This window comes from Thermobia domestica, chromosome 14 (assembly GCF_964235325.1).
Source record: "Thermobia domestica chromosome 14, izTheDome1.hap1.1, whole genome shotgun sequence".
Classification (NCBI taxonomy): Eukaryota; Metazoa; Arthropoda; class Insecta; order Zygentoma; family Lepismatidae; genus Thermobia; species Thermobia domestica.
This window is the reverse complement of record NC_137467.1, coordinates 6,898,535-6,922,256: the sequence shown is the minus strand read 5'-3', so window position 1 is coordinate 6,922,256 and position 23,722 is coordinate 6,898,535. Positions and strand designations below refer to the sequence as shown.

The following is a 23,722-nucleotide window of genomic DNA, read 5'->3' as shown; positions in this document are numbered from 1 at the left end:
TAGATGATCAAAGAGATAAGTCATATTATATGTTTACTGGGAGCGGGACTCGAACCCGGGATCTCCGCCATTAATTCTTTCAGTAATATATGAAATTACAATAGTCAAAAAGTGTACTCAATATATGGGCTCTAGATTGTCCAAACACATCAGCTAATCTCTTTCCAGCCTTAGAAAAAAGTGGATGTAAACAAACCCACCTGACTACCAGTGAGTCGATGACCAGTGATTGGTTGTTGGTCTCGCTACACTAGTATCCTACCGCAATATAATCCCTACTAAAGATATACCACATTGACTTGATCCCTAGTCTTCCGTTGCAAGCGCTGCTATCGGCTGAAGGAATTCCACTCGCTTTCTCTCGCTTAGCAACAGCTGAACCCTTATTGGCTCAACGCGTGGGTGTGTGAGGGTGTGAGCTTTAGTTCGCATTTTTGCCACGGCTCAAGACATTTTGGCAGCACAATAAAATAATAATTTCTAATAAAGATAACTGAAATTATTCTGTCTTTTGTGATGATAAACGCAATATATATAATATTCAACAACAGATGTAGCTTTATTTCAACCTAACCTTTACTTGGACATATAATATGTACTGCGTATGCGTATGCATTCGCGCGACGAACCTGTTCATTTGAAATTGTAGAATGCAGAGTTTCATGACGACGATGAGTGACAATAATCCATCTTCGTTTCATGTTATACAACATAAAAGAGGACAACAGGAACAGAGGCAATCTCGTTTATATAATACATATTTCCAACACAGCAGTAGTCAGTGTTAGTGCGTTAATTACTTACCAACCAACCGTAGCCTTACACTTTGGAAATTATGCGACGATAGTAAGCTAGCAGACGATCTTGCTGTTCACGTTTCTCGCTACCGAAACACGTGTGAACCGCGAAGTAATACATTTCGCTTTGTTTACATCTACTTTGTTCTAAGGCTGGAAAGAGAGTAGACTGTGGTACAAGCCATATGATCTGAATAGACAGCACTGACTTCAGGAGTGAGGGAGTGTGTGGCTGTTGTGGGCAGCAGATTGGGTGGCGTATTGGCTAACGCATCGGAATTGTATGCCGGAGATCCCAGGTTCGAGTTCCGATCTAGTCATTCACTTTCTCATTCATCGTGTGTTACTGAATTCGCATCAACAGAGGATCTGGTGTGTAAAGACAAGTTTAAATCGGTTGTTTCCTCCTTTTCTTAATACATGCTTACTTTTTGATATTTATGAGTGTATTCAGAATGCTGAGATATTGCGTCAGTGTATAATTATTGTTTGCGTTTTTATTGTATTGCAAATGCAGGGAATTTTATTTGTAATAATTATTTCCAGTAAGAAAGTATGCTCACACTGTATAAAAAAAAAAAAAATAAAAAGGAGGGCGTTGGGCTACCATCGGAATTAAAATATATGCTGGAGGACGATTAAAATATATTTTTCTAACTCTATGCCTATAGAACCCAGAGATCCAATGCCGCGTTCACAAAAGCACTCCATTGATTTCTGTTCTTAGCCAGTTGGATCCAGTTACTACTTTGTATTCCTATTTCTGCGAAATCCATCATAAAATTGTCCTCCTGGAACAAAATTCTATAATTTCGTTCCTTTCCCGTGGTTCTTAATAAGTATTACTTGAGCCACAATATATGTAAAAGAACATTAGAACGTAAATATTATTTATTTTTACCTTCGATTAGTATTCAGGATACAAACTTTTAATTCCTTTAACATCAATTATTCTGATGACTTCCTAATCTTCTACCCATCAACTTTTCTATTTATTTAATTCAATACCGTAACTAAGGAAAAAGAATAATAATTAATAAATTACAATTTCCTTTTTCTTCCTTTACAAAATCTGCTCCGTTATTGCACCTCTGATCTTATTCCTAAGACCAGTACAGATAGATAATAGTACAACATAATAATGAAATATACAACAACATACAACATACCGTTGTACTCCCATCTGCGTGTAGGTCTTTTTAATGGTCGTTTTCCGATTAAACTTCCTGTTAAAACTTTAAAAACGTCTCCACTTTCTTCCATTCTTGCTACATGACCTGCCCTCCTGATTCTCCCGGTCTTGATTACCCTACAATGTTTGATAAACAGTATAAATTGTGCATTTGTTTGCTATGAAGTTTCTGCCATTCCCCATTCCCATTCTTTTGGGTGTGAATATTCGTCTCAGGATTTTATTCTCAAATACAAGCGACCATGTTTTGCAACCATACAGCACAACAGACATGATTATCGTTTTATATATTTTAAGCTTCAAATTCCTCGACAGAATTCGGGACAACAAAAGATTTTGAACTGAAACATGAATGGCCTGCTTTCAGTCGACATTCAGTTTCTTCATAGATATAATTTTGGTCTGTTAATGTTGATTTCTTGATATTTAACAGTATCCATTTTGTGGAAAGTATTATTTGATATTTTCATACAAAAGCTATAAAAAAAAATAATGTTTACGTGGAATTTTATCAACAGTTTTCCACAAAAATAGCGGATTGACTGTAAATACAGGGATATTCATGAAAGTAATCAAAAATCGAAGTTAAGTCTATTAAATACTCTGTATTAATTGTGGGGCCCGGTGGCTCAGTGGTAGAGCGTTCACCTCTGGTGCTTGGGGTCCCGGGTTCGATCCCAGCCCCCGCCAAGTGAACTTTGTGCTGGACAAACACCGTGTTCGTGGGTTTTCTCGGGGTTCTCCCGTTTCCTCCCACTTTCCTTCATTCCACCATTGCATTCATTACTCATCAACGTCTCCTTTAGCCTAGCCGGCATAATCGTGGGACGTAAAACTCAAAGATTTCATTTCATTTTTCTGTATTAATTGTTCTTTAAAAATAAATAGGAGATATAATGGTTCTGAAGATGTTCCCAGAGAAAAAACAAATATTGAATGAAAGTACAAACATGAAAGCACAGCTTCTGTAAGTAGATACACAGTCAAATGCTTAGTTTAGATGGCCATTATGTAAGAATGAGTTTAACGATATAATTGCCCAGACGCTACTTGACTGATTAACCACATAAAGGCAGCTACCTTTTACCATCCATTTCTTGTCAGAAATCAGCTATCCTTCACAGCATCCATTTCTTGCCATTTTTATGTACGACTGTGTCAGGCAGTCGTAACAGCAGATTTCTGTTATTGACTTTGAAATGAGAGCTATCTTCATTTGATTTTGCTAATAATGGTTCTTTGTTAATCCGCAGGTCTACTATTATTGGTGAGAGTATTAGCCGACTATTGGAGTATTTAGGCCATGATGTATTGCGAATAAATCATGTAGGCGATTGGGGGACACAGTTTGGAATGCTGATAGCACATTTACAGGATAAATATCCGAATTTTGTTCGTGAGTCTCCTCCAATCGGAGACTTACAAATGTTTTACAAAGTAAGTAAGAGAGTCCTGTTAATTATCATATACAACAAAAATATATTTAACTTAACAGATATTCAGTTGTAAAATTGTTTTGTTTTGATCTTGAGGGTATTAAATGGTCAGTAAGGGGTATGTCTGGCACATCTTTTAGGAGATAAACAACACACTTACCCGCATTGCACGAAATGTTTATGTATATATAGTGAAACCTGTCTATGTTGGCCACAGTTCCAGTGAAAAGTGACCAACTTAGACAGGTGGCCAACTTATAGAAAATAAGTGTGATTGGTGTATTTTCAGAATAGGATTTCTAGTATTGCTTGATTGTAAAATTTAAGGAGTAGCACGAGAGCTACTTTTAAATAATGTATATAATCATGACAATATACAGTAGTAGAAAAAAGTACTACAGTATGTTTAATATATGTTCCTTTCTCTTCCTAAATACTAGTCTGGTATACTGAATTATTTGGATTGAAAACACAATAACACAAACAACCATAAAATAGAAACATATATATACGCAGTTTATTGAAATTGATATTGGAACACACTGAGTTATTTAGATTGAAAACAAGAAAAGCAAAATTATAGATTACGATTTTTTTCCACATTGACAAATATTTTCTGTAGATACCTTTCGAAAAATAGCGAATCAGTTATTTATAATAAATTTATTCATGTTGGTTCATTTTAGACGTATTTTTCTATTCTTTTCGACACATGTACATTCTAATGTTGTAGTGAACTACCTCTTGTTAATGCGCTACAAGTGTTGTTTCCCCTGGAGCAAAAGATATTTTGAGAAAATCTCAAGGGAATTCATATCTCAAAACCTCCGCTACCTTTCAATAAGCCATCAAGTGCCAATAGTTGACAATTGAGATGGTTAGCTTTAATCTTGAGAATTTTCCGGAATTACTAAAGCTCCCTACTGATGAAAGGAGCAGATATAGCTAATTGTTTTACCAAAACAAACAGGGTAAACAAATACGTACACCCATTTCCTGAATTCCTGTACGTGCTTTTTCTTATTCGCATCTTCTTTCACCATCCCTTTGTCAGGGTAGTGTTCTGGCCATTGACCTTCAAGAACAAATCATGGGAATCTATGCTTCTTTGTCTCTAGTAACAAATACAGAACATTTGGCTCTCATATGGGAATACGAAAGAGTTAAGAAAAATAACAGAACTGTATTTTGCGTGGCCAAGATACGCAGGTAAATTCATCATTAACATCATAGGGCAAGCATTCCTTCAATGTGGCCAACTTCCAAGATAGACAGGTGGCCAACTGACAGAGAAACAAGTAACGAATGTCTTATGGGAAAATACAGGTTCAAGACGAACCAGGCCATTGAAAAATGTTAGTCCCATCATCTGAGTGTAGGTGTTGGGTGATAGGGCTAACTAGCCGACCATTGAAAAATGTTATCTTTTAACTCATTTTATGTGCAGTGTGTATTCATTTAATTTTTTGTGAAGGCTCAAGACAGTAGTACATCTAAATGTGTAAACATGAACATTATATATTCATTTGTAACTAATTGGTTTTCTGCTTAACACTTTGTGTACCAAATCTGATGCGAATGTTTAAAAAAAAAGTATGTAATAGGTGAATCTGGTGAGGTGCGTGGTGTGCCGGTTCTATTCCCGTTAGGAGTGCGTTGAGATTTAAACGGGTTACGGTGGTTTGAATTCTACCTTAAGCTGTAGGTTCAGATAGCATCGGTGTTGAAACGGGACGTAGCGCAGACTATAAGTTGTTGAGATGCATGAAACAAAAAGCAAGATATGCAAAATAGAACAAAAATTCAAGAGAAAAATTAACACCGTGTGCGTGGGTTTTCTCGGGGTTCTCCCGTTTCCTCCCACTTTCTTCATTCCACTATTTCATTCATTACTCATTATCACCGTCTCCTTTAGCCTAACCGGCATAACCGTGGGACGTAAAACTCAAAATTTCATTTTTTTCAAGAGAAAAATTGTACTACGTTCGCCTAAGAGGAAGGACAAGCAAAATAGGCCAGAGGTAAGGTTCGTATTTTCAGAGTTCCCACTCGTCCTGGAAATCCTGGAAGAGCTGGAAATTTTCTTAAATTTATTTTCTCCTGGAAATGTTCTTGAAAATGCTTTTCCGTCCTTTAAATTTACAGAAATACTGAATGTCAGATTTTTCGTATTTATAATGAAGATTTTAATTGATTGCTATTTTTGTTTGTTTTTCCTGTTTTTGTGCTGAATAATAATTTGTCAACATCACGAAAGAAATGCTACATCATGTCTTCCATGCAAGGCAGTGCTATATGGCAGAGCTGGAGAAAATAAGGACTGTTGTAGAGAAAATCAAGTGCAGAGCGAGAGGAAAGAGACAAGTGAAAATGTACAGCAGCTACAAGGAAAGAAAAGGAAATTGATGGAAACAAGTGAAGTTTTGGAGAGAGCAGAAATCTTGCTTTACTTTAATGACAAAGTCAAATTCTATCCGTAGAACAGGTTCACTAAAGAAGAAAGAGATTATGTCTATAGATGAGAAAATCACTTAACTCCATATTCAGTTGAAAATCTTGTAATATGATCTTTTTTTTTCCCTAATTATATGTGACACTGTCACGCAATGAAGATACCATGTACGAAAAATAGATATTTGCTGTTTGTAAATTTGTTCGGTGCACAATTAAAATGTCATATAGAAAGAATGAAAATACGTGTGAGGGGTGTAGGTGGATCGGGTGGCTATAAAGGAAGTTGGGAGGCCACCGAAAAAAAGCAACACATTACGCTATGCTTTATGTTGTGTATTAATACTGTACTTGGATTAATATTCACTGCATAAGCTACTGTACTTTTCATTTCACTGTTGTGAGTTTTGAATCTACAGTTGCAATCCTGTTATACCTTCCTATGTCGAAGTCCTGGAAAATTTTTGGGGAAAGAGAGTGAGAACCCTGTATATTGTTTTGATCCACTCTGCGCTTATAAATTGTTCACCACTGGTCTAGAATATCCCTAGTTGCCCTTCACTCAATTGAAATGGAATTTCTATTTTGTTTCTCATATCTTTCTCGGATGATACCAAGCTATACACTCGTAGAAAGAATTTTAAGCATAAGTTAGCTCTAGTCTTGTGCGAATGACCGGATTTTTTGGTGGACGTGAAATCTTTTTCTTGTACAGTTTAAAAATGAGTGAGCTGTTTCGTTGACTGTATTTTTCTTTTTTTAATTCTAAAGTACAAATACAGAGTATTCTAAGTATTTTCTTTTGTTACGCTACAGAGCGTAGTAGAGGATACAATATTGCTTAAAGGATCAGGGAAATAATAAAGTCAGGTGGCAGTGAGAGCATAGCATTAATGAAGATGATGGTTTATAATAAAGATAATTCTTTTCACAGGAATCGAAGAAAAGATTCGATGAAGACGAGGAATTTAAGAAGAGGGCATATTCATGTGTAGTGCGACTTCAAAGCAATGAACCAGATTATATCAGGGCGTGGAATTTAATTTGTGACGTCTCGAGACGAGGTACGTAAATTGCTTTCAAATTTACATGAATAATTGAATAATATTTTACATAAGCCATTTCATCGAACAGAATTTGTGTAATGTAAATAATGAGAAAATTACGGTAACATAACTTTTGCGTATTGGGAGTTTTATTATATGGCAGTTATTTCGACGTCTTGGTAATCTTCTGATTCGTTCATCCGGGTCTACAATACGTTAAAGCTTCTAACTGAGTTGCTTGATTAATTTGGTGAAGAAATTACAAGAAGAAATGTATAAAATTTAGGCATAGGTGGTCCACATGAAGATGTCAGAAGATATGCAAGACATCGAAATGATTACTACAAAATAAATAATCACTTTTTGGGGGGGGGAGAGGGGGGATAATTATATAAGTGTGTATCATAAAAGCATGAAAAACTAAAATTAATGTAATGTAATTTTTCTCTCAACTAATTTGTTTCAGTTCTGCGAAAACTTGCTTTAAAGTGCTTTTTCCTTCAAATAATAAAGTGAAATATTTCAGTGTAACGTCCCTTTTAGCTAAGTGAGATGGATGATCAAGGCAAATCAATGATGATGGAAGAATCAGTGGAGTGGGAATGTGGGAGGAAACGGGGGGATCCCGAGAAAACCCTCGCACATGGTGTTTGTCCACCACAAAGCTCACTTGGCGCGAACTGGGATCGAACCAGGAACCCCACTCACCAGAGATAAGCGCTCTACCACTCAGCCACCGTGGCCCTGGATATTATTTCAAGTCGAAGGCACGGTGGCTCAGTGGTAGAGCGCTTATCTCTGGTGAGTGGGGTTCCTGGTTCGATCCCAGTTCGCGCCAAGTGAGCTTTGTGGTGGACAAACACCATGTGCGTGGGTTTTCTCGGGATTCTTCCACTTTATTCATTCCACCATTTCATTCATTTCTCATCATTACAGTCTCCTTTAGCCTAGCCGGCATAATCGTGGGACGTAAAACTTTAAAGATTTCAGTTCATTTCAAATAATATCCGTTCAGACTACTAGTATATTTAATTACTCCTATCACAAGAAACAATTCCCCTCCACGTTTACATCCGAGGCACTCATGAATGTTGAAAACTTATGGCAAATTAAAGCAAAACACAGAAAAGTAAGAAAAAAACTGTAAAGAAATCAAAAAGGAATTAGCGTCAAGATTTTGTGCTGGTATAATTGCCTAAGTTATTACAACTTTTTTAACAGTTTTTTTTTAACTTATTTTCGCCTTCGTTCCATTTAAATGTAGCATCCTTTTGTAATTCACATTTCTGTAATACATTTTATTAATCTGAAATAGAAAGAAACAACATGAAAAAGTTATATGTATATGGGAGAAGTTATTAAGTTTGAAAATAGTAAAAGTGTTATCGTGGAAAAAGTTCATCTTTTTTGGTTATTGATATTTCGTACTAGTTGACCGATTTCAACATCAAGCAATATTCTAAAGATACTCATGCTTGGAAGGAACTCTGGATTTTTTTTCTTTCTTTCGAAATGTCCTTCAAGCAGCGTGTCAAAGCCGCTTTGACCTCTACTACGGTCCCATGGCGGTGTCCTTTGAAAGCTGTCTTGACTCGGGAGAACTGTTTTGTCGCTTTAATAAGGTAAAGTAATTTATTGGACTGTCATTTTAAGTTTTTATTATGTTTTCTTACTTGTAATCTTTCAGAATTCCAGAAAGTGTACGACAGATTGGATATTCGTGTGGAGGAAAGAGGAGAAAGCTTCTATCAAAAGAGAATGGAAAAGTTGGTGCCTGAGCTTGAAGCTAAAGGTGAGATTTATGTCGTTTTTATGTACTGACAAAATAGCCGTTATGTTTATAATAAGATAGAACTCCCCTAAACACCTCTTTGCACTACAGAAACAACTATCAGTGGCACAGGGATTACGTGAAAGAGTTCAGTTTGGTTTTTGGTAACCTAGTCTCCTTAAGAAGCTAAATTTTACGAAGCCTAAGCTTTAACCTTTTCAGGATCGACAGGGATTTCAAGAAAATCGTAGACCTTTACTTTGACGGCCCTAGTACCCCTTATAATTGTCACAGGGACATGAACGATGCCTCGTTGTAAAGGTTATGGAACACAAATTCCAACGAGCTAACTTTTGTGCCCTCCGTGCCAAAGCCGTTAAAGAAGAAGAAGTGGCAAAAAATACATTTTGTGGGACTATGGCAACACTGTTAAGAAAAAAAGGTCTCACATATATGCCAGACATCACTAGTTGCTATGTTCCATTTATCTTGATTCATACTCCTTTTTTTGCTTGTAGCTCCTTTAGGGGTAGAGTCCCTCCCAAATGCTGAGAGGGAACTAAAAACATGCAACTTTTTCCTCCTATCGCGGTGGCTCAGTGGTAGAGCGTTTACCTCTGATGCATGGGGTCTCGGGTTCAAACCCTGATCCTACCAAGTAAACTTTATGGTGAACAAACACTGTGTGAGTGGGTTTCCTCGATGTTCTTCTGTTTCCTCCCACTTTCTTCATTCCACCATTTCATTCATTTCTCATCATCGCTGTCTTCTTTAGCCTAACCGGCATAACCGTTGGACGTAAAACTCAGATTTCATCCCCCCCTCCATCCTTCCGCTGCGGGACCCCTGATTGGATGCACACCGTTGGGAAGTTTCATGCTTCCTAAAAAGATAGACACCTATATCATCTCTAGGTTAATTAGGATCCGAGCTACGGAGGTTTAAACTTGGTGGCCTTTTTGAGCCCTTGAGCCGTTGGTCCTGAAAAGGTGTAACGTCTTATCTCAAATTAAGTGCAATATACTCTCAAATCATTGAACATTTGAAAATTAAAAAAAAAAAAAAGTTTGAACTCTTTAGATTCGTAGAGAAGGAAGTAAATTTATTTCATACCAGCTGAACCTGCGCTGTCTATTCAGCGCATCGTTCTGTTATGACCATGAATCTCCTTCGAACTGTGCATGTCTCCTTACTCACACAAGTAAAGGATAGGAGACTCATAAATTAAGTGAATTGCTATGTATAGATGTTGGAGTGAGTTTGTAGCAAATTTGTAGAAATAACACGATATCAAATGGAAATATTTTTTTCTAATAAATAAATCCATATCCGTCTGAGTACGCCTCATTGTGTCTCTTGAGGTCTTTGAAGTTGCCAGCATACAATAGATTTTGCCATTCAGATTTAAACAAAGCGCCTGCAATGTCCGTCAACCCGCAATACGTAACTTCTCTACTAATTGCCTAACACCCTAGTTTCGGCTTGCAACAATGTTAATCTTATGTGCTCAAAACGGCCCATAAAATGTTGAATAGAACAATAACGACACGGTTTTTGAAAATTTGAATGAGAACTGGACAATCTCCACAAAATTTGGAATCGACCAGTGAAAACGGCATGTTTCTAGCACTTGTGGTTTTCGAGATCTCATTGTTGAAACGATTGGAGACAAACATATAAACCTACCATTTTAATATAGTGTCCTATTCCAAAGACACATTACTGTTTTGGATGCTGATCATTATACTAACCCGCTGATCTCAACAACACTGCAAGTAGTCTTATCAAGCAAGGATGATATCTGTAATTGCTCAATTTTTAAATCAGCTATATTTCCTAAATTGGTACTTAAAAGACGTGAGAATAGCATAATTAAACTTCCTATTTCACAATCACCACATTGTGTTGCTTCAACTTTTTGAATTTGTGCTAAGAAATCGAAAGGCTTATCTGATCTTGATTTCGGAAGATGATGTAATAAGATCGCACTCTGGGTAGTATTTATACATGATGTAACAGGATATTAATAAAACTAACTTGCCCTCACAACACCACTATCCATCACAACACGTACTTGATTTCCAGTGTTTAAATTTAATTCTGAATGCTTAGATGAGTTGAAAGTTATATTGGTTAAAAATAGTTCCTCCATTGTGAAACTGAAATAAAATTTGTAGTCTTACATCACACGGATGCCCCCGTTAGGAAATCATGCCTACTGCAGCGGGTTTTTTTTATTTTTTTTTTTAATTTTTTTTTTTTTTTTTAGTACTTCCTCGAAAAAAGTTCTGTAAGAGTTTTGTTTGTAGTTCTTAAATATTTCATTAACTGCTTTCCAATATAGCGTAAGTCATTTTAATTATATACTAACGAAAAAGGGAAGCAACCGATTTATATATATATATATATATATATATATATATATATATATATATATATATATATATATATATATTACATACCAAATCCTCTATAGGCGCGAATCCTAACGCAAAGAGTGAAAAAGACCGAGACTCGAACCCCAAACGTATGGCATACACCGAGTGCACCGTGCTGATGCGTTAACCATTACGCAACCCAGTTCGTTTCCCTGAACAGCCACTCACTCTCGAGGTCGGTGCTCTCATCACAGACCACGTGGGTTGTACCACAGACCTCTGCTGTGATTGGACAATCCTGTGTCCATATATCAAGCACCTTATGACGGTTGTGATTTCATATACACTAATGAAAGGTGAAAATAACCATTTTTTTATTTTACACGCCAGGTCCTTTATAGGTGCGAATTATAACGAATTCTACGGACTGGGTTGCGTAGTGGTTAATGCATCGGCACGGTGTACGGAAGGTCCTGGGTTCGAGTCACGGTCCAGTCAGTCACTTTTTCACTCTGTGTAGAATTCGCACCTATAGATCATTTTGATTAGATGAAGAACATATTTTCAACTCACATCTTCATTCACTGATTTCAGTTTTGTGCTTGTAGAAGAAGATAATAGGCACAGATCTTGGATCAAGGAACAGAGAGAAAGTATTGAAAAGCCATTTTCCTTGGAAAAAAAAATAGTATATTGATGGGATATTTTTTTTTAATGCCTCAGGCGTTCACGTTTCAAAGAAATATTTCACTCATAGGGTGTCTAGCGGTCACGAAAAAGTCACGAAATTAGAAAACGGTCATGAAAGTCATGAAAAAGTCACGAAATTTAGCTTTTGAGTCACGATTTTTTTGTTATCTATACATACTGACTGAAAAACTTTGTTCTATAAAACGTCAAAATTCACTGCCAAAAATGTCTATATAGTCGGCTTTAGACGCTAGCAAATCGCAAGTAAAGCATGCTTCTATCGCATACATGAAAATTCGGCTTGATTCACACCTAAATTCACCCTTGAGAGTGCTACAAAATTTTATGGTTTGGTAAAGAAAAGGTCACGAAATTTTATTTTGGAATTTTAGTAGACCCCCTGACTAACAATTGTACACTGCAACATTTAGCTTATCTTGAAGGAGCCGAAAGCGGTAGTTTACAGATTTTTATTTTTTTTTTATTTTTTAAATTTCGATCGATAGTGGTAAAGATCTTATTATATAAAAGAAGATACGTAAACTTTTAATATTTTGTGAATAAATATCTCCCTACGAACTGTAGAATAAGGCATAATACATTTGTGAAGAACCCAAAGGGTACTTAATGTTAGGATAATTCTTCGGGCGAAATATTCATAAAACGCTTATTATAATTTTCTTGTTATAGTTCTCTTGTAACAAAACAATCTAGGGTTTCAATTATCTCAAAGTTTATAAACATGTATTTGTTTCATAATTTTACTCAGAAAACTGACTTAAGTAGCATAGAGAGAAAGAAGAAACTTTGGAAATTCAATATTTCAAAAGTAGGACATTGTTTTTGCAGGCTTTTTGCAAGTGGACGAGGGCAGAAAGGTGATGTTTGCTGAAGGATGTGAAATTCCTCTGACAATAGTGAAGTCAGACGGTGGCTTTACGTACGATACCTCTGATATGGCAACCATAAGGCAAAGAATTGAAGAGGAGAAATGTGATTGGATAATTTATGTCACGGATGCTGGACAGGTATGTTTGCAGTAGAAGGGGGAAAAAAGTAACATCTTCAGTATACGAAGGTTGTTTATAAAATAATATCAGATCAGCCTTTATTAGGATATATTTATGTTCATTGTTAGGATGTCAGTTCTAAAAAAGTTGGGTTGGACTGAAAAGATCGAAGGGGCCGCGGTGGCTCAGTGGTAGAGCGTTTACCTCTGGTGCTTGGGGTCCGGGTTCGATCCCAGTCCCCGCCAAGTGAACTTTGTGGTGGACAAACACCGTGTGCGTGGGTTTCCTCGGGGTTCTCCCATTTCCTCCCATTTTCTTAATTTCACAATTTCATTCATTACTCATCATCACCGTGTCTTTAGCCTAACCGGCATAATCGTGGAACGTAAAACTCAAAGATTTTTTGAAAAGATCGAAGACTGATAAGAAACTTATCTATCAACCAACAAGTAAATGTTAGAATAGGGGAGGAAATGACAGAGGAGAGTGCAATTGGAAGGAGTTCGACAGGGATCCTGTCTCTCGCCTACATTATTTAATATCTATCTAGAAGAGATAGTGGAAAAGAGCCTGCAAAGTGAAGACTATATTTCGATAGGAAGTAGAATGATTAGATGTATACGGTTTGCAGATGATGTGGCGCTTGTTGCAGAATCTGAAGAGAAAACCAATAAGATGTTAGAAAACCTAAGGAAGTACTGTGAAGAATATGGAATGAAAATAAATGTTAGAAAGACAAAAGTCATGGTGATTGGAACGAAAATGTCGTTGTCAAATATACAAGTTGTCATAAACTCATTTATTCATTATTTTGGCAATGTGCAGTTCAAGCAGTTTAATTCTCTTTTTAATTTAAAAGGACTAGCGCATCCTAGCAGACGATGTGTATGTTTGTGTGTTCTCTCACTCCGAAGATGCATGTGGGCGTTGTGACCTTGATCAACACTTTTTCAGCCAATCACAGCTCTCTCTGCTCTTACGTCATTTAACGCGTGAAACCCACGCGAACAGCGAGAGCTGAAGAGATTTAGCGGGAGAAAAAACTATTCGGCGCGCGAAAGCAACTAAAAGGACAGCTTCTAGCATAACGCTGCACAGAAATAAAGTATAAAAATGTAACTTCCAAGTATCTTCGCCTATTTAGTTATTTACATACAATCCATATAAATTCAGTATTGTAACCGATATCCCACATCGGATTTGTAAGTATTATTAACCTATTATTAAAATTTTCAAATCGATTGACGAGTGTTTTCTGCGATTGTGCATGTTATCTCCTACGCCTCATGGCTGTCTATTGAGTACATGGTGCAAAATTTACTTTTTATTTATTTGTGTAATTTGTTAATTTTCCAAAATTACGATGCTGAATTTTTGTGTCTCTAAAAGTTGTACGTAGAATTTTTGCTTATGTGTAGTTGACGTTGAAAGGAGCTTTCTTCGGATAACTTGTTTCATCGTCAACGCTCGAGCAAACGTCCTATTTACGACTATATAATATAATGTTTGCTCTATCTGGATCACCATCCTATGGAGTAAACGTTATAAAATGGTGCCGGGATAAATGTGTCGAAGCAGAAACCTTTCTTTTTGTATAAATGTTTAGTTTTTGTGTTTATGAGCATAGGCCTAGGTATTCTTGATGTCCAAAACTTGCTGCGTAATTTTGCCGCCATCTCAGAGAGTTAATAGTACATGAAATTCGTGTCATTGTATCCTTGTCCAGTGCATTCATCCTTCTATATTGAAGCCTAAATCCAGTCTAAATTAGAATATTTTTATTATTTGCATTCTTAGATTTTTGCAGAAATTAGTCAATTATTTGTGTTAGCGAGTTTGTTATATTTGCAACATCATGGCTGAGGGTGATCTTAGAACAGTTCTCCTTGCAATGCAGAGGGAACTGAGTGCATCAATTAATGAAATTAAAGAAAATCAGAATAAGTTGAATGAAAGCCAAAACGAATTGAGTGATAATCAAAAACGTGTGAGTGAAAGTGTTGAGGCAATAAATGTAAACCAACAGAAAATGAAAGATGATTTGTCAGGTGAAATTAATAATGTGAATGTTACCATGCAGAGTGAAATTAAAAATTTGAATGCGTGTATTAGTGCAATGCGGCAGGAATTGATAGAACGAATTGAAGCAGTGGAATTAAAGTGTTTTAATACGAGTGAAGACATACGTAGAAGTGTACGTGAATTAGCCGATGCAGTGCATGATATACGGGGCACAGTTGAAGAAAATACGCGCCAAGTAAACGACCAACAACGTCAATTAAGTGAATGTTGCAATAAAGTGGATGATTATGAGAAAAGGTTGCGTTTGGTCGAAAGTCTCGACAAGTACCGTGAAAGTAGAGTTCAGAAGTGCGAGACCAAACAAAGTGAATACGGTATAGCAGTGCAAGAGTGTATTCAAGTGTGCCACGAACAGAGTAAATTTAACCAGCAGTGTTTTGAAACATGTCTTCGCGCCAGTGAGTTAAGTGAACAAACCAAGCAAGATGTAGAGCGATTATCAGAGCGTGTGCAGCGTATAGAATTAGCAAACGAGCACCATGATACTGGAAGTAATATGTCACAAAGAAACACAGGTTCCGTGCACAGTGTGAAGCGCGAGAGAAAATCGAGCAGTGAGTCTCAAACGGCGTCCGATACAGAGGTGGAAAGTGACGTAATAAGAAGAACCGTGTCAAGAATCAAAACCGAAAGAGAAAGTCCGCGTATTAAGCGTGCAAGAAATAGTGAAGCGAATGCAAGGCGTTGTTCATTGCGATTAGCAGACATTAAGCAACTCTCTACATTTTCAGGTGATATGATGAAGGAAAGTGCAAGTGCATTTTTAGAAAATTTCGGTAGAGAAATGTCGTTCGCCGGAGTGCCTCAAAGTGAATATTTGACGATCATGCCCTTGATTCTTAAAGACAGTGCACTTAAGTGGTACGATTTACACGGTAAGAAGTGTCAAACTTTTCAAGAATTTGTGATAGAGTTTCAGAATGCATTTGAGAGTCCTTTAGTGAAAGCCACACGTCTGCGTAACTTGCGTTCTATTCCGTTTGACCCAAAACGTTATAGTAGTGTTGTTGATTTTGTAACAGAGCGCTTTAGTCAAATTCAAGCTTTGGAAGAGTATGAAAATCCAACCATTACGTTGTCACACATCATCACTCTCCTGCCCAAGCGGTACCAATTAGCTATGATGGGTTCTATGCCTGATAACATAAATCAGTTCCTTGCGAGTGTGCAGTCCATCGAAGGATTGTCAGGAATTACTAATATGTACGACAATCAGCGTAATAAACAAAAACAGCAAGGTGGTGCCGGTGTTAGCGTGAATAATGTAAAAGTAGAACACGGTAGTGAAGTGAGTAGTGATAATAGTGCACGTCCGAATTTCAAACAGGGATGGAAAAGGAAATTTCATAGACGTGGGCGGCGAGGTAATTTTAACAGAAATAATAATAATTCGAACGGTGGTAATCAGTCGCAAGGTAATGGCCGACAAAACACGAGTGCAAATGAAAATCGAAATGAAACGCAAGGTGCAAGGGCAAACGAAAATCAAAGTAGTGCGTCGACTTCTCAAGGTAGTCCGAATCAAAATAATAATTGGTTTCCAACATTTAATAGAGGTCCTAGTGTAAATAACGGTAACAATCAGCAACGGCAATATCCATACCAACAAAGTGGTTTTTACCCGCAAAGTTCTGTGCCTTTAAACTTGTAGCGCCCTCCCACTTGATCGCTGAAAAGGGGAGGGATTTCAGTAGTGTAAACAGGATTACTTTTCCACATATGTGCAACGAAGAAGATTTACAAGCGGAAGATGATATAAGTAATGATAATGAAGAAGAAGTAATCAAATGTGAACTAGGTCATAATACAATGAGAGTAAAAGTTTTGTTAAACGATCAACCCAAAATTTGTCTATTAGATAGTGGATCAGAATTGTGCCTATTACGGTATAATATTTTTCGAGAAGTAACAAAGTGTGTAGCAAATGTGCATTTGCAAAAAGGAGAGCATATCGTTTTGTGCGATTTTCTAGGAAGAAAGAAAAAGAACGTGAAAGGAAGGGTTATCTTACCGGTACGAATTGAAAATGTGGAAGTGCCAGTTGAGTTTCTTGTGTTACCAGAACTGCACGAAGACGTAATACTCGGTGCAAACCTTCTTGAGAAATTAAACAGTGTCATTGATTTTAAGCGAAGTAACTTGCGTGTTGAATTTCAAGGAATTAGTGGTGAAGTGCCTTTAATACAGAGAAATAGTGAAAATGTCATTGTAGCTAATGTAAGTGAAATTAAGTGCAAGGTAGCCCCTATTGTTGTGTTGTCCGAGATAAGGGACCTTAATGATTTTTATGCGAGAACTGTGAATGTGTTCCGCAGTGGGTGCGCCGAGCCTTTAGAGAAAATTGAAGCTAGTGACTTAGTGGAGGACTTCCCACCGGATCTATATTTCACAGTAGATGAAATAAGGGATGCAGTTACACGCGCTACGCTGTTTAGTGAAAACGAGAAAGAGGAATTATTTCAGTTGTTAATGAAACATAGGAAAGTGTTCGCCCGTTTTCCTGGCCTGTGTAACAAATTTCAGTATCGATTAGAAGTGGATACAGATGAACCTATTGTTGCTCGTCCTTACGATATCCCGCACAAATATAAGGAAGGAGTGCGTGAAGAGATCCGAAAATTGTTAAAGTGGGGTGTAATTAGACCTAGTTCTTCATGTCATCTATTACCGTTGCACGTAGTATTGAAAAAGAGTGGAGCGTTGAGAATAGTAACAGATTGTAGAGCATTGAATGTGCACATTAAGAATCCAGCTCTACGTGTAGAAAAGTTGTTCGACCTCTTTGCTAAATTTTGTGGAAAACGTGTGCTAGGTACTCTTGATTTTACTAGTTCGTATCAACAATGTGGAATTACCGAAGATTCTATGCCATACTTAGCCTTCTTGTTTGAAGGAACGTTATACGAATACACACGCATGGTGTTCGGTGTGAAAAATGGATCGTCTGTACTACAATTGTGCTTGAATAAAGTGTTCCCTTTACCGCTACAAGAGAAATTAGTCAGGTATATGGACTATGTAGCTCTTGGTTGTACAAGCGTACCGGAATTCTTACAGCAGTTAGATGAAGTACTTAGTTTGTTAAGTGATGCGAACATGACACTAAATTTGTCGAAGTGCATTTTTGGTGTAAGTGAAATTAACTATTTAGGCTATTACGTATCTGCAGAAGGTATACGAAAGGATCCGAAATCAGCTGAAGCAATCGAGAAGTTACCAGTGCCCAAAAATTTAAAAATGTTACGCTCATTTCTTGGTGCTGTGCAGTGGCATTCGCGAACAATTAAAGGTCATGCTGTTATCGCTAAACCCCTTTATGAACTTTTAGGGAAGGAAAAGAAATGGAAGTGGGAAGAACAACATCAAAAGGCATTTGAATTATTAAAGGCTGAATTAGTGAAAGATGTGAAGTTACACCATCCACAGTTCGATAAGCCGTTTTATCTCGAAAGTGATGCAAGCAAACTCGGGTTGGCTTGTGTGTGTTATCAAATTATTGACGGTGAGAAGTGTGTATTAGAATATGCAAGCCGTACTCTTAATAAACACGAACAGAACTATGCCATAATTGAGCTTGAGTGTCTTGCATTTGTGTGGTGTATTCGTAAGTGGCATGTTTGGCTCAAAGGAGCGAAAATATACATACGAACAGATCATAAAAGCTTAGTGCAGTTAAAACGTATGCGTAATTGGAATGCAAGACTGATGAGGTGGTCTCTTGAACTTCAATCTTACGATTATGAAATAGAATTCATCAAAGGCAAGACTAACACACTAAGTGATTGTTTATCTCGTATGTTACCAACACAGGAAGATCTAATGGTGAATGTGAATCCTATACAGGCTGTTCAATCAGAAGTGTTTGATTTAGATCCGTCTACAATTGCGAAATTACAATGGGAATGTGACGAGTACCGTCCTATTATTAGTTACTTACAAGGTAATATAAGTGAAAGTGAAAGCAGTGCAAAGAATAATTCTTTTCGTAGTAGTGCTCGAAATTGGAAACAAAATTACACATTGGAAAATGGTATTTTGATGGTGAGAGATTTTCACTTCCCAGACAGATTAAAATTGTGTGTACCTCCATGTTTAGTGAAAAATATTTTAATTGGCTACCATGATCATTACGGTCACTTTGGATTTATGAAAGTGTTTAATATCATTTCCCGTATGTTTTATTGGAAAACCATGCGTAGTGACATTAAATCGTACATTCTTGATTGTGAGGTCTGCATGAGGACGAAGGTAGACCATCACCTAGTGAAATGTTTAATGCAATCAGTGCCATCGAAAAACATACGTTATTTGGTCTCAGCAGATTTAGTTGGTCCTCTACCTCGAGGTAAACACGGTGAAATTTACCTGTTAACAGTGTGTGATGTATACTCACGTTATTTAGTAGCATATCCACTTCGTCGTGCGACAAGTGCAAGTGTCGCAAAATGTCTTACTGAGTCATACATGCTTCATCTTGGTATTTTTATGAACATCTTAGTAGATAATGGACCACAGTTTATTGGCAAGGAATTCGTACAAGCTATGGAAGCATATAACATCAAAATACATTATACTACGCCTTATCACGCACAAGGAAATGTTATCGAAAGATTCCATGCTGATTTAGAGAGAATTTTGCGTGTGTTGTGTCGCGATTCTCATTCCTCATGGCCAGAATATATTGTGCAAGCTTGTTTGTTGTTGAACTATACTATTAGTGCCAGTTTGGGAATAGCGCCTGCAGAATTACATCTTAACATCAAGCCAGAAGAATTTACATTGTCACATTTTGGAATTGTGAAAAACAACGAAACAGTCGATGAGCAAGAAGGTATAGATTGGAATGGAAAATTAATAATGGCTGATTTACGGCGAAAGAAAATCATTCAGCAACGAAACGAAAAGTTGAACGTTCATCAGAGAGCTCGAAGAACTTTGTGTGAAGGTGACTTAGTTTTCTTACGTCAGTATAATATTAGTAGCTTGGTAGACAAACGTATAGCCAAACTGTGTGAAGTGTACCGTGGACCTTATTTACTGTGGAAACAAGTTGGTGAAAATGTGTTTGAAGTATTAGATCCGCAAAGTGGCAGATATATAGGATTTCAGAATGTTTCTAGAATGAAGCTGTGGAGACCAACACCAGCTACTAGGAAAAAGTGGCTAGAAATTCTGAAGAAGCATGTGGATGAAGAGCAGTTCAGTGACATTTTAGAGAGAGCCGAAAAAGAAGCCAACGGAGATTACATGAACGAAGAAGAAGAGGAAAGTAAAGAAGATCAATTGTGTAGCATCAATAATAAAGATCAAGAAGTGAGAGTACATTCTAGTTTTGTCGACGAAAATATTTTGTGGTATGTACGACATGGTTATTTAGATGAGCGAAAGTTGTTGAGTTTATTACAGAAGTATTACCATTAGAACTTCGAAGAAGTCAATTTGAATTTAGAGATATGTCAGGAGATATTAGAGTAATATACACGTTTATTAGAGTATTCCTTTTGTTGTTATTGGAACAACATTGAAGTTTTACCTTAAGACCTACGACCACATTTCGCCATGAATTTCATGTGCATCGTTTTCTTTTTGTCTTCTATAAAATTCTATGGGGTTTCCTTAGTATAACTTGTTTGTAACCACATCTCTGTGTGTCTTCGTGGTCGTATTTATAGTGGGTAGGTTTATATGGTTTTTGTGGGTTGGCTCTTCTTCATTTAGTCGTCAGACCATCCTTAAGATGGATACAGGTTGGCATCTGTAGACATCTGACTTCGCCTCAATATAATTCTCCATCATTCGAGTTTATATTGGTTTATTTCTCTCTTCATTATAGTAATCATGTAACAGTCATCATTAAGGTTATATCTATAGGCTTATCATAATATATATATATATTTTATTCAGCATCATGTCCTATATAGGTATATTTCAATATTAATTTATCGTGTACCATGTACTTATTTGATGAAGTTGCACGAAGGCGTTGAGGATTGGGACGTGTTTGTCGTAGTTTGTACTCGTGAAGTGATTTGAAAAAAAAAAAATGAATGAAAGAAGAAATACTTACATTTCTTTTGTTAACCCATCCCAAGTCAACTTCCTTTTAACCATAATTATGTTATTTTAACCTTATTATAGTAATTACATGTAACACGTAGAAACATACACTTGATATCCATACACGAAGAATACAACACAAGGAAGAACACACGTAGGTCTAAACAATAAGAAGAACACACATCCTATTCACTTCCACGTAACATGAATGCAGCAGTGGCAAATGCCGCATATTTTAAGTCAAAAAAAAAAAAATAAATAAAATAAAATAAAATAAAATAAAAAAGGGAAGAAAGATGCAATTTATACGTTAAATAAGTTTATACGCAATAAGTTACAGTATTCCATGCATCTTCATATTGGCGCCGAATTTTGAAAAATAGTCCTGTATAGGGGACTATAGCATGCAGAGACCTTCTAGAACTTCCACCGATGGACCTAGCCCTATCCAATGGGAAGAGGATAGGAGCAGAAGATTTAATTGCCGAGTGTTCATTCAATGGAAGAGAATGAACGAAGAGGCTGGCCTATGGACTGGACATTGTTCTGGAGCATGGTGTAGATTGTGAATAGTGGACAACATGGACAGTGTGACGTGTGCAGATAGTAAAAGTATAAACAGTGTGCTATAACTAAACTGTGAAGTGTTGTTATTCGAACTAAAAATATATATATATATATATATATATATATCTATACTCATTCTTTCTTTTTGTTTTGTTCAATTAATTGCAAAAGTGAAAGTGTTTTAAAGGTCGAAATTAATTCATTGTTTGAAGTGTTTTCTCATTTTATTCATATTATTTGCAATATTTTATGGTATGTGTTAAATATCCAATTTCTTTAAGTATTGCGTGAACTTACATTTGGACTAATAAGACTATAATAAATATTTTTATGCATTCATTGATATATTACATATTTGTGGACTGAATAAACATTTTATTTTAGTGAGTGCAGTGTTAACCAAGCGTTAATGTGAACTATGGCCCAAGTGAAGAGTGCTTCAACAACTTACAGTGTGTCCTCGTCATACGCAGACACAAACTATAAGTGTTGCCAGGGTTCTTAGGATAAACGTATCTCATCAGAACTTTACCTATCAACTGTTCGGGTGCCATTTGTCATAAACTCATTTATTCATTATTTTGGCAATGTGCAGTTCAAGCAGTTTAATTCTCTTTTTAATTTAAAAGGACTAGCGCATCCTAGCAGACGATGTGTATGTGTGTGTGTTCTCTCACTCCGAAGATGCATGTGGGCGTTGTGACCTTGATCAACACTTTTTCAGCCAATCACAGCTCTGTCTGCTCTTACGTCATTTAACGCGTGAAACCCACGCGAACAGCGAGAGCTGAAGAGATTTAGCGGGAGAAAAAACTATTCGGCGCGCGAAAGCAACTAAAAGGACAGCTTCTAGCATAACGCTGCACAGAAATAAAGTATAAAAATGTAACTTCCAAGTATCTTCGCCTATTTAGTTATTTACATACAATCCATATAAATTCAGTATTGTAACCGATATCCCACATCGGATTTGTAAGTATTATTAACCTATTATTAAAATTTTCAAATCGATTGACGAGTGTTTTCTGCGATTGTGCATGTCATCTCCTACGCCTCATGGCTGTCTATTGAGTACATGGTGCAAAATTTACTTTTTATTTATTTGTGTAATTTGTTAATTTTCCAAAATTACGATGCTGAATTTTTGTGTCTCTAAAAGTTGTACGTAGAATTTTTGCTTATGTGTAGTTGACGTTGAAAGGAGCTTTCTTCGGATAACTTGTTTCATCGTCAACGCTCGAGCAAACGTCCTATTTACGACTATATAATATAATGTTTGCTCTATCTGGATCACCATCCTATGGAGTAAACGTTATAAAGTAGGAGGTGAGATATAGGGACAGGTGACTAATTTTCGGTACCTGGGTAGTATTCTTAGACACAATATGACGTGTGAACGTAAAATAAAAGCAAGCATAGAAATGTCGGAAGAACCCTTTAGGGGAAAGAAAATACTACTTTGTGGGACCTTGGAATAAAAAGTTTAGAAAAAGACTCATAAAGTGCTTAGTGTGGGATTTGACTTTTCAACAGAGTTCCCATAACTACGTAAAATTGTCTAAATTTAATTCTACGCTTAAAAACGCAAAAATTACGATGGGTTACATATAGCGGTAGAATTGAAAAGTCTTGCTCAAGATAGGGAAGAGTGGAAAGCCGTGTCAGACAATAGAAACAAGATCTGCAAAACGAGTTGCCAAAAGTATTGTATAGCAGGTTATCAAAAATTAAAAATAGCTATAAAATTTATGAACAAGTACGAATACATACTCAGTTTAAAAATACAGTATATAATTGATTAGTTGGTGTACTCTATGATAATGTTAAGGAGCTTGAGGAAGATAAAAATAAATTGGTATAGGTTAAGAAAAAAGGAATTTACTTGTATAACTTTATTTGACATTGTCTATTGTCTATATACAGACTTAATGACATTAAAATAGTTTACTCTGTTCTATTAGTAACGTAAGATCATACGACATTCTGTTTCCAGGCAACGCATTTCAAAGTCATTCAGGCTTGTGCACAGAAAGCTGGCATTCTGGATCCTAAGAAAGTGAGAATTGATCACGTTGGCTTTGGAGTTGTTCTGGGAGAAGACAGAAAGAAGTTCAAGACGAGATCAGGAGACACTGTGCGATTGGTGGATTTGTTGGACGAAGGTAAATATAGAAATTGTAATAAGAATCATTGGATCAGTTTAAACTCAAACTTTTCGTAAAACATTCTTAAATAATTCATGTAT

The 23,722-nt window shown here is 36.6% G+C and overlaps 1 protein-coding gene across 3 annotated transcripts in view; it reads left to right on the top strand.

The window, feature by feature from the left end:
- ArgRS (arginine--tRNA ligase-like protein) overlaps positions 1-23,722 on the top strand; it is a 51,186-nt gene that overhangs the window by 15,374 nt on the left and 12,090 nt on the right. For 2 of the 3 annotated variants that reach the window (XM_081737660.1, XM_081737661.1), the window contains exons 5-9: positions 3,243-3,426; positions 6,811-6,940; positions 8,610-8,714; positions 12,611-12,789; positions 23,471-23,639. In XM_081737660.1, the coding sequence (XP_081593786.1) occupies positions 3,243-3,426; positions 6,811-6,940; positions 8,610-8,714; positions 12,611-12,789; positions 23,471-23,639 (767 nt within the window). Of the gene's footprint in view, positions 1-3,242; positions 3,427-6,810; positions 6,941-8,609; positions 8,715-12,610; positions 12,790-16,572; positions 22,450-23,470; positions 23,640-23,722 lie in introns of those variants that run through there. The other variant, XR_014128202.1, reaches the window with a different exon arrangement.